Genomic DNA, 15,694 nt, shown 5'->3' on the forward strand with positions numbered 1-15,694 from the left:
GCGGAGCGCTTGGCACTCTACCCGAGCCATTCTTTGCACGGCCGTCGGAGGGAGGTCGTGGAGAGCGGGGGCGCCGAAGAGAAGGCGGGAACGCACGAGGCTCTGAATGATGGGAATCAGAGTTTCCCTGCGTTGGCCCCATTTCTCCCGACGGATGACTCTGACGAGATTGAGCGCCCGTCTGGCACTGAGACAGGCTAGTCTCAGGTGCTCGTTCCAAAGGCCGTCCCGCTGGAAGGTGACCCCCAGGTAGCGGACGGAGGCAGCGGGTTTCACAGCAGTACCGCAGACCGTGATTTGATTCCAGTCCGGATACTGACCTGCGTTATAACCCTTGCTGTGCACCGGCATGTATACAGTTTTGGTCCCGGAGAGGGTGAATCCAAGGTCCATGAGATGGTTTACGACCACGTCCACTTGCTCTTGAAATACCCTTACCTCCGCCCGATGGTTTGCAGAGTTCTTCTTTGGCCGTCGGTACCTGGACTTCCTCCAGAGGGCTATGTCGTCCGCGTAGGCAGTGACTATGGTGTCATGTCTCACCCCCTCTCCCACCCCCGCTAGTAGCAGGGTGAAGAGTAGGGGGGCGACGACGGAGCCCTGGGGGACCCCCATGTCGATTTTGGCTTGCGAACTGATGATCCCTTTCCACCGAACCGCAATTGTTCTGCCGGCGAGAAACGACTTCACGAAGTTAAAGATTGCCGGGGAGACCCCTATGGACTTCAGCTTCAATAGGAGCTTTGTGTGCCAAACGGTGTCAAAAGCCTTGGAGATGTCCAGGAAACAAGTGTGAAGAATTCTTCTCTGCCTTCGGGCTCTCCGGATGTGTTCGGCGAGCTTCACGACGTGATCCGTTACGCTTCTACCCCTCCTGAACCCTGCTTGAAGCTTCGGGAGGCACTTGTTTGAGTCCACATGGTGGCTTAGGCGGTTCAGGATGATACGTTCGTAGACCTTTCCGACGTGGGAGGTGAGGGCCACGGGCCGGTGGTTTTCCACCAGGTTCCTCTGTTTTCCCGCCTTGGGAATGGGGACCACAATTGCATGTTTCCATGCCAGTGGTACCAAGCCTTCTCTCCAGCATTTGTTGTAGATCGCCAACAAGGATTGCTGGAGGGCGGGAGGGAGGTGTCGCAGAAGTGGGTACACAATTTTGTCTGCACCTGGGGATTTCTTGGTGGCCTTAATGGCCCTGAGAGCCCACTTCAGCTCGAAGAGCGAGAGGTCCGTGTGCTCCCCCTTGGGGGGGAGAGGTCCACAAGGTCATCATGGGCTGCCCGGAAGTTGCGCTTCTCAGCGGGGAGGCTAGCTGAGGAGCTCGCGCTGGCAAAGTGGTGGAGGAGCCCCTCTGCCTTATCCTCGGCTGTGCGCAACACCCTCCCATCGGGAGCCTTGAGGTCATCATCGGGGGGGCTGTAGTGACTCTTAATTTCCTTGAACCTCTTCCATGCTTCGGTGAGGTCCAGCTTGTCCTTCTTGACGTTTTTCCAGTAGTCCAGTTTTGCTTGAGCAATGGTCTTCTTGCACAGAGCTTTGGTCTGTTTCATTGCGATATGGGCGGACTCCGAGCCCTCCCTCCTGTACCGCTGATAGGCCAGTTTTTTCTTTTCAACAGCCTCCTTGCAGTTCTCCGTCCACCATGGATGGCCGCGTCTTCCGTGCTTACCGCCAGTCACTGGGATGGCTAGCCGGGCCGCCTCGAGCACAATGTCCGTGAAGAGGGTGTTTAATTCCTCTATCGGGCGGGTGAGCTCGAGTTTGAGGTGGGCGTCGGCTAGGTGGGCTTGAAAGGTCGTCCAGTCCGCTTTTCCCAGGTTGAAAGTTGATTGAGATGGCGGGGGGTGGGTAGTGGGGGTGAGGTGTAAGGTGACGGTGATGGGGAGGTGGTCGGAGGACAAAGGGTCGTCCTGGACCGCCCATTCCGTAATCCCCGCAATGTTTGGGGATGCGAAAGAGAGATCTAAGGCTGAGGTACCATGTTCTGGGCAGTCAGGTAGCCTAGTGTGTCTCCCATCGTTAAGAAGGACGATGTCAGCCGCGTCTAGTTGGGAGCATAATTCTGGTGAGGAGCGGGGGTATCCGTCCTCCCAAAGGGCGTCCCTTCTGTTGAAGTCACCTACCACGATCCAATTGTCCGGGAGGGTTCCCAGCCACTCGAATTTAAGCGACGTGGTTGGGTTGTAAAAGTTGAGTATGTGTACTGACCGGCCATCTTGTAAAGAAACGGAGGATACCACCCCGTAGCCTTCTTCTAGGGGGGAGCCTGGAAGTGACCCAGCACGGGCGGCCAGTCCTATGGAGACGTACGTGGCGGTTCGAACCTTGCCGGAGTCGTCGGTTGCGAAGAAGGGAGGGTAGTGATACCCTGGCAGGGTTGGCAACTGGTGGGGAGAGGTGTGGAGGGATTGTAGTGCAAGTACCTGATAGGAGCTTCCTGCAAGGTGCTGCACTAGGAGGTCTCGGGCGGTGTTAATCGCCCTGCAGTTCCATTGCATAATTTTAATTACCTCCATTATTTGTGATCTCTGAGATGGATTTTAGGATCACGAAGATCCCATCTAATAGCTTGGCTGCCTGTGGGTTGGACCGTGCCAGGTCCCGTTGTAGGGACTCAATGGTGGCCACGAGGTAATTCATGGTGCTGGCTGCGGGTGTGTCGTTGGGTGGGGGTGGGGAGGGTGACGAGGTGTGCTCGTGTGTGGTCTCGCTGCTTTTTGTATGCCTAGTGGTGCTGTCCCCATCATCTAGGGGGATGCCCTCATCCTCTTCCCTGGGGTGGGTAGGCATTGTGGATGGTTCTGCCTCTTTGTTTTTAGTTTTGGAAGCCTTGGATTTCCTCTTCCTGGGTCTGAGTTTCTTTCTTTCCTCGGTGGTCTTGCCGACTTCGGTGGGAGATGAAACGTCCAAGGAGACGGTGGTTGGGGTGGGAAGCCTTAGATTTGCCTCCTTTTTCGGGGGTTTTGAATTCTTGGGGGGAGCAGCGAAGTCTCTCTCTTTCGCCCATTCATCCTTTAAACGGGATTCCCAACGTTCCCTGGCGATGACCAAAGCCTCTGCGAAGGGGGTGTAGCGCTGGTTTTTCACTTCATGCGCTATTTTCCGGATGGCTACTTCCGGACAGTTGGGGTACGCTGCAGAGTGTTTGCCACAGCAGTTGACGCAGAATAGTTTACTTTCCTTACAGTCTTGCGTGGCGTGACCCTTACCACATCGAGCAACTTCTTTATATACACGTTGCTCTGGACCTGGCCGTGTTTATGTATATTGAACAAGACCCGACGTGTCTGTGGTGTGTGTGCGTTTGTCTGTACACCCTTGCACACAGTTGCAAATGTTCCTCCTCCCCTCCATTTTCATTTTATATTTTTGTGTAGACTATCTGAACTCATGGAAAACTTATTGGCGGGTGCATTATTTCTATATCACTGATTTTCTTCATTATTGGCAAAAGCTGCAGATTCATTTGTATAGAATCGTATCCAGGGAATAAAATATCTGGAGACTGATGGCATTATTCGGTTCCTCTACACACGTGAGCGGTGACGTAGTCGCGTTCTTATTCGATTGGTTTTCTATCTTTTATTGAATCACATAATATCAAATAGACTTGTGGAGGAGAGAGATTTACACTTTTGTTTTAGGTGACGCCAAGCTATTTCTTTCAGTGATATGTATTCTCTTCAGTAGCTGAAGGGACAATAGTTCGCCATAACATTTCCTATTAGTTAGAGGGCACGATAGATAAGATGGGGGAGAGGGAGGGAAGGGGGAGTTAGGGGTTTAGTGTAAGGAAAGAATGAAATGGAAGGAAGAGTTGTAATAGGTGTAGGGCAGACCCTATTGCTCGGTTATTTTTATAGTCTCCTGGACTTTTTATAAATTCATAATGGCGATAGTGTTTGTGAAGTTGAACTATTTTGAAGAAATCCCTCCATTATCATGGAAAAAAGTGGAAAAGCATATGTATGTGTAAGAAGCTGTGTGAATGTAATGTATGCATTGCTTTGTCATGTGTATGTATACATGTATGAATAAATATAATATGTGCAGTATATATACTCGTATACATATACATTCACCCGCATTTAGATACACACGTACAGATGTCGTGTTCCTTGATTACGAATAAATCCGAATAAGTGGTAGCTGTGGTCAAGATGGTTAGATCAACAAGGAACACGAACAAACGTATGTACATGTAATTATCACTCGAAATAGAAGTGGTGTGAATGAGACTAATGTTTCCTAAATATGTGTCTCATATTATTGTTATATTATTAATTCAAATTCAAAATATATAGTGAATGACTGATGTGTACGGGTGTGCGGTTCTGGGAGGCTGGACTAATCGACTTAGGTACAGACCTTACTCACGGATTCACTTCTTGAACTGATAGAACTGAACTTGACTCTGTGGTAATAGCCTTGAAACTGACTTGGCTTTTAACTTCTCAAGAGTACCATAGAAGACTGACATTTACTCTGTTGCAGGCCAGCTGGACAAATGGAAATAATCCTTAGAAAATCGAGAATATAAGAAATAGGCTACTTTAACTGTGGAGAAGTAATATGGGAGGAAAGGGAGGCAGATGTAGATATTGAATGTAAATATGTTGAGCACATTAAAGATCCTACGAGTAAAGGAACCAACACAATGCATAGACAAACATGCACCTGTAATACATGACATCTCAGTGAAATGTAAGCGAAACGTCAATGACATGGCAGTGACATGTCACGGATCTCGTTTAACCTAACCACATCTAACCTGGCATCACCTATCCTAGCCTCTCCTCACCTAACCTCACCTAACTTAACCTCACTTTACCTAAGAAGTGATTAATTCATATACAACTTTTCGTGTATGCACGTGGTAAGTAATTAGAAAAAAATATTATGGATATCAAGGTCAGGTCATCCACTTTCGCGGGATCGGTTTTTGTCGGAAAAAAATCTATTGGGAAATGAAAGAAAATGGTAGGAATGAATAATTTTACGAACGGTGCTCATGTGAAGAGAGACTAAATATATTGGGGCTACCTACCTTCAGACGAAAGAAGGTGGGATGGTTTAAAAGTAGCGTTTAGAACCCTGAAATATGTGGACATAACTGATTAAGGGGAGCTGTTAGTCTCGGAACAAAGGAAGGCGAGAATCCTTAGGGATTTTTTTTTCTTTTCTTTTTTAGGGGGGGGGGAGTACTTTTTTTCAACACAGTATTATTCATCGATGGAATCATTTGAATGAGGGAAGAATATTCATATAATTTGAGACAATTCAATGTCAGGTTTGACCACTGGAAGTGGAAAGACGGGACTCTAACAGCATAGCTATTGGAAATGGCTCAGCGCCAGCCAGAACGAAATTGCAAGTCCCTTTACACGCATAATGCTGTTCTTAGACTAAAGAATTTAATAAGAATTTGAAAAACGATCCAGTAGGAACGCAGCAACGTCACCACTCACGTGTGCACGGGAGCAGAATGATGCCGTTAGTCCCCAGATTTCTTATTTCTGCCTTGCAAAACTGTGCATATAGTGTTGGAGCTTTCACCATTTGTAAAAAGAATTAGAAATATACAAGTAATACATCAACCAATAAGGTTATCATGAGTTCATATACATGTTGAGACACAGATGAAATGAAATTGAGGTGGAGCAATGTCTTCAAGCCTGCAACTGTTTGCAAGCCCATACAGACAAACGCACGCACACACGACGATGCAGACACGTCCAGTCTTGTTGAGCGTAAACATAAACACGGCCAGGTCCAGAGCAACGTGTATATAAAGGCACAGCATTAGCTGTTGGGCACAGTCGAGACCAGTCCACGACGGAAAGAGTTAAGGTCCAGCTTCATCAAAAGTGAACTGCCAGTTCCAGCAACCCTGCAAAAACAAACGGCATTATCTGTTCCAGAAGAACTCCAGTTTTAGAACTTTTCCTCAGGTGTGTTTATTGTTATGCATAGCCAACACTGTCGAATGACTGGCTATTTCTATTCAGTCAATATCATATTTTGACATTGTTAAGCGATAACTTCTCATTAATGATAAACCCAAGCGTGACAGGCTTTTATTTGACTTATCCTGGCTCAATTATTTCTACAGAATCTATATTTTTACAACGATATGTGTATCTTGCACTTTAGATTCGACTTGGAATACTAAACACGTGTCTCCGATTTTTCCAGATAAAGGACACCCTACCCATATCGTTAGAAGTCCACATCAGACAGCAGTTATGGTCAAGTTCGACAAAGAAAACCTGAGGACCTCGCCTCTTCTGCGGAGGGGATCTCCTCCCAAAGACATTCCAGGAGTCACGTCTCCCAAGCGCCCATTCTTGACCACTTCTCCATCCAAATATTCAACTTCCCACGTCCTGAACTTTGCGAAGGTGTCCCTAGAAGGTAAACATTCCCAAGGAGCTTTCAGACTCCGAAAATGTTCTACTACAGTTCCTCGACCCGCCAAAGGTCCTCTTGTAGGTGTTACACAAGAACAAAATGCTTTGAGTTCATGTAGCCGAAGTCTTAATGTCACGAAGAAGTCGAGCGCGGGAGAACGCATCGTCGACTTCCTGTGCTTCAGTCATGACGTCCTGTTGCACCGAATCCTCCTCTCCTTCGACGGCGAGCTGGAGATCAAAGACCAGAGTTTCAACAGCCTCCGCACCGTGACGTCTGCCACGGGACAGTTCGACCTCCACCAGCCCCTCGTGCTCGAGGCCCACAAGTTCTACCGCATCTACCTCAAGTCCCGCTTCAGCAGAGTGGCTCCCAACAGAGGAACCTCGTGGCAGAGTCACTTCGGGGACATGACGATGGAGTGGGGCCACTGCGCCATCTTGGGTGGGATGGACCTACTGATCTCTACTTAATGTATTAGTCTTGTATAGATATAAGAAAATAAATTATTTATTTTTTGTACATCCAGTATTCATGTCCATTAGTTTAACTAGCAACAATAATTCCAAAAAGTTAAGCTGACTGGAACATTCCCATAGAGTAGAAAACACCGTACACTAACAAGACCAGTTGTATTTTAGTATTAATGTCACAAAATATATCGTCCACTTCAAGGACTACAAGAACCCCCACAATCCAAATCCAAAGAATGCAAAGGACTCATAATCCCAGTAAAAGAAAATTGTACGAACATATCAAGAACTCAAATATCAAGAAATCACTTATTCATCAATGGAAAAAAATAAAACTCTTGGAAACCCTAGACAAGATAAGACATTTCGCCTTAATATAGAGCTCAACCAAAACAAGCACTCAAACAGCCTATCACCTTCCTGTAAAGCCCTAATCTCACCTTTTCCCCCATCTCATGGTAGGCTTGTAGGCATGCCAGTTGATCAGTCTTTTCCAGTTTTCTCTACCTTTGAATCTTTAGGACATCACCCTAGGAACAATCCAAAACACGTTCTACGCAGCGAAACATCTTAAACAACTACTACTCTAAAACAAGTGACATGCCTTTAATGGCCAAGAACCCATAAGATATTAGGAGAAATACGCAGAATAAAACCAGATAAGAGTATTGACCCGCTTCAAAGAATAAAAGCAACAAAAATAAATAAAATAGAATAGAACTTCCATACCTTTAAATGCTCGACTATCGATGAGCTAGATAAAGTCTCGAAATATCCTTTTTATAGACACACAGCTAAATCACAGGGGCATAGAAAAGAAAATGCATCATCCCCATGCTAAAACCAAAGAAACAAACGAGTGTCATGTCGATCCATTTCCCTTTTCCCTCACCATTTCCATAGTATTTAAAACATGCTCGACGCGATAAATCGAAATCACTGTCATTCTAACCAATATGGCCTCAGTTACTCAGAAACCAAGTACAAAATATTCCAAATCAACTAATACTGCTGCTATCCAGTTCTTCTGCTTGCTGCCTGCTGGGATAATACACTCAAAATATGAACGTGTCATTTTAGGTAGCAAGGGATTTGTGATTAAAGTTAATTCGAGATTCTTCTTAATTACTAACCCCCCAGGGGTTCCGGAACACTGAAAATGAATTACATATATATACTTTTTCTCAATGCCATTCGTTTTGAAAAAAATATATAAGGATTATAGAACAAATTAGAGTGGCTTCAACATGGGGTGTTAGTGATTATTGTGTTCTGTTATTGGTGAAATATCTTATGAAAAACATTCCGGTTTTTTAGTTATTTCTTAACTTTATGTCACTTGTAAATACATGTCATTGTTTACCATCTTTTTATTTCAATTGTATTTGAGTGTTTTCTTTTTCTTTTGAATGTGTGTTGACTGATGAAGAGGTTGGTGAAATCTTCTTTGTATCTTTTGGGGATGTGTTTCCTACAGACCTTGGAATGGTGTGTGATATATTTTGCTGCCTCAACACCGAATTGGAACTGGTTCTTATTAGAATATGAGATTTATTTGTCTATTTCTTTGGCATGCTCCGGCCAGTTTACCTTTTAATGAATTATTTTTTTTTCCGTGAGTTGAAGGCAAGAATATGCATACCGAGTGTATGAAAAATAAATATTTTATTTCCTTATATATACACCTATCCATATACACTTAAAGATTAAGTGGAGATCAGTAGGTCCATGCCACCCAAGATGGCGCAGTGGCCCCACTCCATCGTCATGTCCCCGAAGTGACTCTGCCACGAGGTTCCTCTGTTGGGAGCCACTCTACTGAAGCGGGACTTGAGGTAGATGCGGTAGAACTTGTGGGCCTCGAGCACGAGGGGCTGGTGGAGGTCGAACTGTCCCGTGGCAGACGTGACGGTGCGGAGGGTGTTGAAACTCTGGTCTTTGATCTCCAGCTCGCCGTCGAAGGAGAGGAGGATTCGGTGCAACAGGACGTCATGACTAAAGGACAGGAAGTCGACGATGCGTTCTCCTGTGATCGTCTTCTTCTCGACATTAAGATTTCGATTGATTGAACTCAAAACCTTCTGTTCTTCAGTCACACCTACAAGAGGAACTTTGGCGGATCGAGGGAGTGTAGTAGAACATTTTCGGAGTCTGAAAGTTCCTGGAGAATGTTTACCTTCTAGGGACACCTTCGCAAAGTTCAGGACGTGAGATGTTGAATATTTGGATGGAGAATTGGCCAAAAAGGGGCGTTTGGACGACGTGACTCCTGTAATGTCTTTAGGGGGAGATCCCCTTCGGAGAATGGGGGAGGTCCTCAAGTTTTCTTTGTCGAACTTGACCATAGCTGTTTTCTGATATGGACGTCTGATGATTTGGATAGTGTGTCCTTTCCCTGAAAAAATAGGGGACAAAAGATTAGTATTTCAAAAAGAATTTAAGGTGCAAAATATATATGGTATGATCAGACTATCGTTTTTGTGAAAGTCTTTGGATCAGAGCAAGTACAATGAAAGCCTGTCACGATTGGATTCACCATCAATAAACAGTTATCGTTTACCAATGTCTTTTTATGATATTGCACAAACATAGCCAACCATTCGACAGTGTTGGCCGTATGTAATCAAAAACACACCTGCACAAAAGTTCTAAAACAGCAGTTCTTAAGAGCTGTTTATTCTGCTGGGACTGCTAATGCTGAATATGTTGGAAGGACTGCTGGAACTGGCAGTTCTGTCTTGATGAAGCTGGATATCTACTCTCTCCGTGGTGGACCGGACTTGACTGTGCCCAAGAGCTCATTCAGCGTCTTTATATACTCGTTGCTCTGGACCTGGACGCGTTTATGTTTACCCTCAACAAGACTGGACGTGTCTGGATGATGGTGTGCGTGCGTTTGTCTGTGTGCCCTTACACACAGTTGCAGACGCTCCTCCTCCCCCAGTTTCATTTCACATAATTATGTGCCTAGACGTGTTTCTGAACCCATTACAAACTTAATGTTGAATACATCGCTGCTATATCTCTGACTCTCTTTACTAATGACGAAAGCTGCAAAACTGTTTGTAAAGTATTGCAGCTGAGAAACAAGGAATCTGGAGACTGATGGCATCATTCTATTCATGTGCAGACGCGAGTGGTGACGTAGTTGCGTTGTTGTTGCTTTTTTTTCTCAGTTATTGAATCACATACTTCTAAACCAGTAGTGTGTGTGTGTGTGTATCAGTATATTTACGTAAATATATGGACCTATGTTTAGTATGGAAGAAAGGTAGATATATTGTCAGTGTCCAGTTATTTATCATTCCCATTTGTATATTAATTGATGGTTCAAAACTGAACTATATCGTGGAGGCTTTACCTGGAATTAGTTCATGTTTACAGAAATTTGTGTTTATACGTTAAACACCCTTTTCAATGAGTTTCCACGACTTTGTGATCCCCTTCCGTCCCAGGTTCCGTTCTGTCCAGTCCCTTCCGTGACCCAAACAAAGTCTTTAAGTCGCCTCTGTTTCCCTCTCCCTTCGTTCCTGACGATGTCGGGTCCGTTGCCCCTAGTCTCTCCTCGTACGCTTTGCTCGCAAGGTTGGGAGCCATCTTGCTCGCTGCTCTTGTGTTGTCTTGATCCTCTTTTTATGTTTCTTCTTGCCGAGAGACCCTATCGCCGCTGCGTAATCCTAATCTAGGACGGAATAGATACTAACCAGAGTTTTGATTTCAATATGTAATGAAATTTGAATGAACATGATGAAATTTTCGTTCACCTTCTTTCAGACTCCCACTGATTTTAAATGTGAATGAGTCGAGAAGAATAAATACTGATTTGACCCTTATGAAAAAAAAAATATATATTTTATTTTTCTTCTTGCCTCCAAGTGATCTTACTCCTGGGAGCCAAATTGCGGCCCTTTAAGTATTGAAAACCAGCCTGGATAAACCCGTAGATAGAAACTTATGCTTAAATATTGCCAGACGATTTCGTTCAGTCAGGATACTCCCTCCGTCACTGAAAGGCTGAACAATTATCCTTTGTGATACTGAATGAAAATATAAAGGAAAACGTCCCACTTTTCGATTAAAACGTAAAATAAAATCAGGATATGGAAAAAATCATGAAGTAGAAGAGATAGAGCAAAGGAAATAACATGAAGAACATGGTGGCAGGAAGAGCTACTTGGTGCTCTAATGAAGATCCTCACTGATCTGCACCAACTACGACATACCAAGGAAAATCCTTTGCCACGGGAATGGATCTTTTATTTGCTTTAGTACCCAACGAGAAGTCACCAGCGCGGCGCCGCGCCGCCAGGGATAAACAAATGACAAAGGCGGAAGGAAAAGTGCAAGACAATGTAAAGAAAACGGACCCATTGACCTAAAAGCAGGAAAGGGCTCAATGATACAGGATGATTTTAGTGCGATTATATTATCTAACGTCCTTCCTTTGACCCAAAGAAAACCACTTCCCATATTCTTTATGATATCGAAAGGTAGAAAACGGGAACTAGCCCGCCGTGGCTAACCCTTGTTGAAAACAAGTGAAGCTCCCGAGCCACAGCATCCTCGTAGTAACACTGTCAAATATTCATCATGCTCTCGGTAAGTTTGATCAGTAATGTCCTATTGTAGGCTTAGCAGGGACTTCGATCCTTCTCGACCTGAAACCACTCGAAAGTGATGACTTCCAAAATGTGTCATTGGGGATGAGAGGAGTGTGGAATAACCTGTGAGATATGTAAATGTAGGATTCGCACAATTCCGTCTACGCAAGCTGTTAACTTGAATCATGTGTATCAAAGTTGTGGATTTCTGCATTAGATTTTGTGGAGCAGGATTGTACCTGCACAAAAAAGACGATTTTTTTTGGAAATAAAACAGTTTTCTGAATTAAGCAATCTCAAAATAACATTATAGACATTAAGTTTGAAAATATTACACACTTTGGAAATGTATGCAAATTTGACACATTACTTAAATAATTTTCTTTTTTATTTATAAAATAAGAAGAACCATTCAAAATATTATATATTTTTATATAAATCAACAAGCTGCATTGTACAGAAGGATATTTCTAGCCCTCATTCTACAATTTCTAACTCAGTGTCTTCATGACGGCCACAAACCAACTCCTACAAGGTTTCGCAAGAACATCCGCTACTTTTATTTATTTTCCATAAGCAAAATCACAACTACGTCCATATCAGCTACCCATTTCTTCATATATCTATTTACAGAAAATATTCATTTTGATACAAATCAGCACATGTTAGCGAAAAGTTGAAAATGTCCATTTTGTTGATGCTATGATCGCCATGACGTCACTTGTGCCCTGTACTAATAACGAGTTCTTAGCCTACGCTATAGAGGTGAAGTAGCCACGTGAAGAGGAGAGGACGGGAGGAGGCATCAGAGTGAGCGAAGAGGAGGAGGATAAAGGTCTGGACGAAGTCGGGTAAACTAAAACGCTATGTTAACCCTTAAAAATGAAATAAAATTAAATAGAATAAAAAAAAAATATATATAGAAGAAACAAGACCATCCCTATAACCGGGAACAATTTACTTCCCAGAAGTTGGTTCTGTCTACAATAATAGATCGACTGGCGAGACCACTTGAGTGAGAATAGGCTATTAACATAATTAAGATATATTTGAGTGTGTGGAGTGGGGAGGAGGGAGAGCACAATAAGGTTCTCTACTTTCATTAGCACTATGAGGTTGGGAGTAGTTAATAAGGCTTTGGGGCGGGGGAAGGGGGGTTATAGGTGTAAACGGGGAGGTTACTAAAAGAAGTGAGAATTCGGGTGTGGGGGAGAGGGGAAAGGGGGAGTATGAGCAAGGTTCCAAATGGAGGAGGCTTGGGGGGTGGGGGATATCATACCCCCATCCCGAGGACACATTTTACACGTAAGGGTATGCATACAAGGTGTACAAAAATAAATAATGTATTTCCTTATACCTATCCATATACACTTAAACACTAAGTAGAGATCAGTAGGTCCATGCCACCCAAGACGGCACAGTGGCCCCACTCCATTGTCATGTCCCCGAAGTGACTCTGCCACGAGGTTCCTCTGTTGGGAGCCACTCTGCTGAAGCGGGACTTGAGGTAGATGCGGTAGAACTTGTGGGCCTCGAGCACGAGGGGCTGGTGGAGGTCGAACTGTCCCGTGGCAGACGTCACGGTGCGGAGGCTGTTGAAACTCTGGTCTTTGATCTCCAGCTCGCCGTCGAAGGAGAGGAGGATTCGGTGCAACAGGACGTCGTGACTGAAGCACAGGAAGTCGACGATGCGTTCTCCCGCGCTCGACTTCTTCGTGACATTAAGACTTCGGCTGCATGAACTCAAAACCTTCTGTTCTTCTGTCACGCCTACAAGAGGACCATTGTTGAGTCGAGGAACTGTAGTAGAACATTTTCGGAGTCTGAAAGCTCCTTGGGAATGTTTACCTTCTAGGGACACCTTCGCAAAGTTCAGTACGTGAGAAGTTGAATATTTGGATGGAGAATTGTTGAAGAATGGGCGCTTGGGAGACGTGACTCCTGGAATGTCTTTGGGCGGAGATCCCCTCCGCAGAAGAGGCGAGGTCCTCAGGTTTTCTTTGTCGAACTTGACCATAGCTGCTGTCTGATGTGGACGTCTGACGATCTGGATAGGGTGTTGTTTCCCTGGAAGGATAGGTGATAGATATTTAGTATTCCGAGTAGAATATTAAGTGGAAGATTCTCATGTGTCAAGCGTTCGTTTATGTCGTCTTAAAAGCAAGGGAAATAAAATGAATGCTTGTCACGATTAATTATACACAACGTTAATTAACTGTTATCTCTTAACAATGTCACTATATGTTACTAATTTAAAAACAATAGCCAACCATTTCTCTTTGTTAGACATGATGTAAAACACACCTGCACAAAAGTTCTAATGCTGGTGTTGTTGAGAGCTGGTTATTGTGCTGTGACCGCTGATGCTGATTGTCCTGACGGGGCTGCCCTGAATGGCAATTCTGACTTGATGGAACTGAGTATCAACTCTTTCCGTGCTGGACTCGAGTCGACTGTGCCCGAAAGTTCAAGTTCAAGTTTTGTGATTTTAGTCCCAGCGGAGCTAGCCGATTTAGGGACTGGCTTGTAGTTTCTGGGTGGCTTCAAATAGTGTATTTGGAGATGTTAGGGAAGTGTTGGGGTGATTTGAGAAGTTGTGTAATTGGGTAAGAGTTTTGATTTTCGCTTGTGGGCATGCGGGTGCATGTGGGGGTGGTCGGGGTGTTTACAGCAGTCCCCCGACTGGGGAGGAGCAGACGAGGAGGTCGACTTTGGAGGAGGAGTCCGCAATGAGGCGTTCGAGGGCTGTGGCAGGGTCATTGAAGTTTGACCTTAGGGGCCAGAAGTGGGCTTCCAATTCGGGGCACAAGAAGAGGCAGTGCTTGAAAGATACTTCCGCGCCACAGGTGCAGCGGGAAGTGGTATATTTGGTCCGCCAGTGATTCACCCGTATCCTGCTGACTGTTGCCGCAATGTACGGGGGTAGAGAGGAGAAGGTAGGGGGGGTCGGTCCAAGGCAGGTCTTAAGGAGCCATCCACGTTCAACAGCAGTAGAGTGGTACTCCAATTTCCAGATGTCCCAGGCAGCGCGGTCAATTTTGCAAAAGAAGTCATGTGCAGAGGGTTGGATTGAGGTGACTTTGCTGTTAGGCAATGTGGCACCTGTTTTGGCAATTTTGTCTGCCATCTCGTTGCCAAGGAGGCCCACGTGCGAGGGGACCCATTGGAATCGGAAGTGGACTCCTGCCCTGCCGGCCTCCGTTAGAAGGCACAGGACGTCGTTAAGGATGGCGGGACGTGACGCACAGCTGCCGTTCTGGATAGCTATTAGACTAGATTTCGAGTCTGATAGCACCGTTACCTGCGGTGGTGGGTGGGGAAGGGCGAGTACAATTTGCACTGCCTCTCTGATGGCGACGAGCTCAGCCGTGAGGATGGAGGTGGGGGGTAGTTTCACTGGGTGAGCTTCCTTTGTGTTGTACTGGTAGATGCCTGCTCCTGAGCGTCCATCTTCGAACACTGATCCGTCTGTATATATCAGCAGGTCGTCACGGTATTTGAGCGCAATCTGCTCCCTTGCTCGCGCTGCAAGCGTGTGTGGGTCGTCTCGACGGCTAAGCCCGGGAAGGTTAAGCTCCACCTCAGGAGGGGTGAGGGCCCACGGAGGGAAGGGGTCCACCTGGCACTGGGCAATCCTCCGGCGTTGGCCAGGTTGGATTTTGGCCTTCTTGCAGATGTCCCTTACTGTGAAGGGAAGGCCGTGAACGGGAACGGGGGTGGAGGCTGAGTTCCAGCTCTCATCCATCTCTTCATCTGTGGAGTTAGGTACCCTTGCAGAGCTGAATAGGTATGTACAGGCACCCTTCTTCAGGCAATGCCTGAGTGGTAGTAGGCCGGCTTCATTGTAGATTTGGGCCTGGGGAACCGACTTTGCTAGTCCTAGCCCTAGGCGGAGCGCTTGGCACTCTACCCGAGCCATTCTTTGCACGGCCGTCGGAGGGAGGTCGTGGAGAGCGGGGGCGCCGAAGAGAAGGCGGGAACGCACGAGGCTCTGAATGATGGGAATCAGAGTTTCCCTGCGTTGGCCCCATTTCTCCCGACGGATGACTCTGACGAGATTGAGCGCCCGTCTGGCACTGAGACAGGCTAGTCTCAGGTGCTCGTTCCAAAGGCCGTCCCGCTGGAAGGTGACCCCCAGGTAGCGGACGGAGGCAGCGGGTTTCACAGCAGTACCGCAGACCGTGATTTGATTCCAGTCCGGATACTGAC

At 45.8% G+C, this 15,694-nt stretch overlaps 3 protein-coding genes across 3 annotated transcripts; 1 reads left to right on the forward strand and 2 right to left on the reverse strand.

The window, feature by feature from the left end:
* Positions 1–5,823: 5,823 nt before the first annotated feature.
* Positions 5,824–6,933, forward strand: LOC143025285 (uncharacterized). Its single transcript, XM_076184756.1, has 2 exons — positions 5,824–5,951; positions 6,196–6,933. Exon 2 carries the CDS (start codon positions 6,246–6,248, stop codon positions 6,882–6,884), a length of 639 nt encoding a protein of 212 aa, XP_076040871.1. The 5' UTR covers positions 5,824–5,951; positions 6,196–6,245; the 3' UTR covers positions 6,885–6,933.
* Positions 6,934–8,590: 1,657 nt separating this feature from the next.
* Positions 8,591–9,714, reverse strand: LOC143025855 (uncharacterized). Its single transcript, XM_076185867.1, has 2 exons — positions 9,520–9,714; positions 8,591–9,279 (listed from the first exon to the last, which is right to left on the reverse strand). The coding sequence occupies exon 2, from the start codon at positions 9,227–9,229 to the stop codon at positions 8,591–8,593; it is 639 nt and encodes a 212-aa protein (XP_076041982.1). The 5' UTR covers positions 9,230–9,279; positions 9,520–9,714.
* Positions 9,715–12,836: 3,122 nt separating this feature from the next.
* On the reverse strand, positions 12,837–13,928 carry LOC143025287 (uncharacterized). The gene is made up of 2 exons (XM_076184758.1): positions 13,790–13,928; positions 12,837–13,552 (listed from the first exon to the last, which is right to left on the reverse strand). Exon 2 carries the CDS (start codon positions 13,500–13,502, stop codon positions 12,864–12,866), a length of 639 nt encoding a protein of 212 aa, XP_076040873.1. The 5' UTR covers positions 13,503–13,552; positions 13,790–13,928; the 3' UTR covers positions 12,837–12,863.
* Positions 13,929–15,694: the final 1,766 nt, after the last annotated feature.

The sequence above is a fragment of the Oratosquilla oratoria genome, chromosome 5 (assembly GCF_046742065.1).
Source record: "Oratosquilla oratoria isolate Oo_2021 chromosome 5, ASM4674206v1, whole genome shotgun sequence".
Classification (NCBI taxonomy): domain Eukaryota; kingdom Metazoa; phylum Arthropoda; class Malacostraca; order Stomatopoda; family Squillidae; genus Oratosquilla; species Oratosquilla oratoria.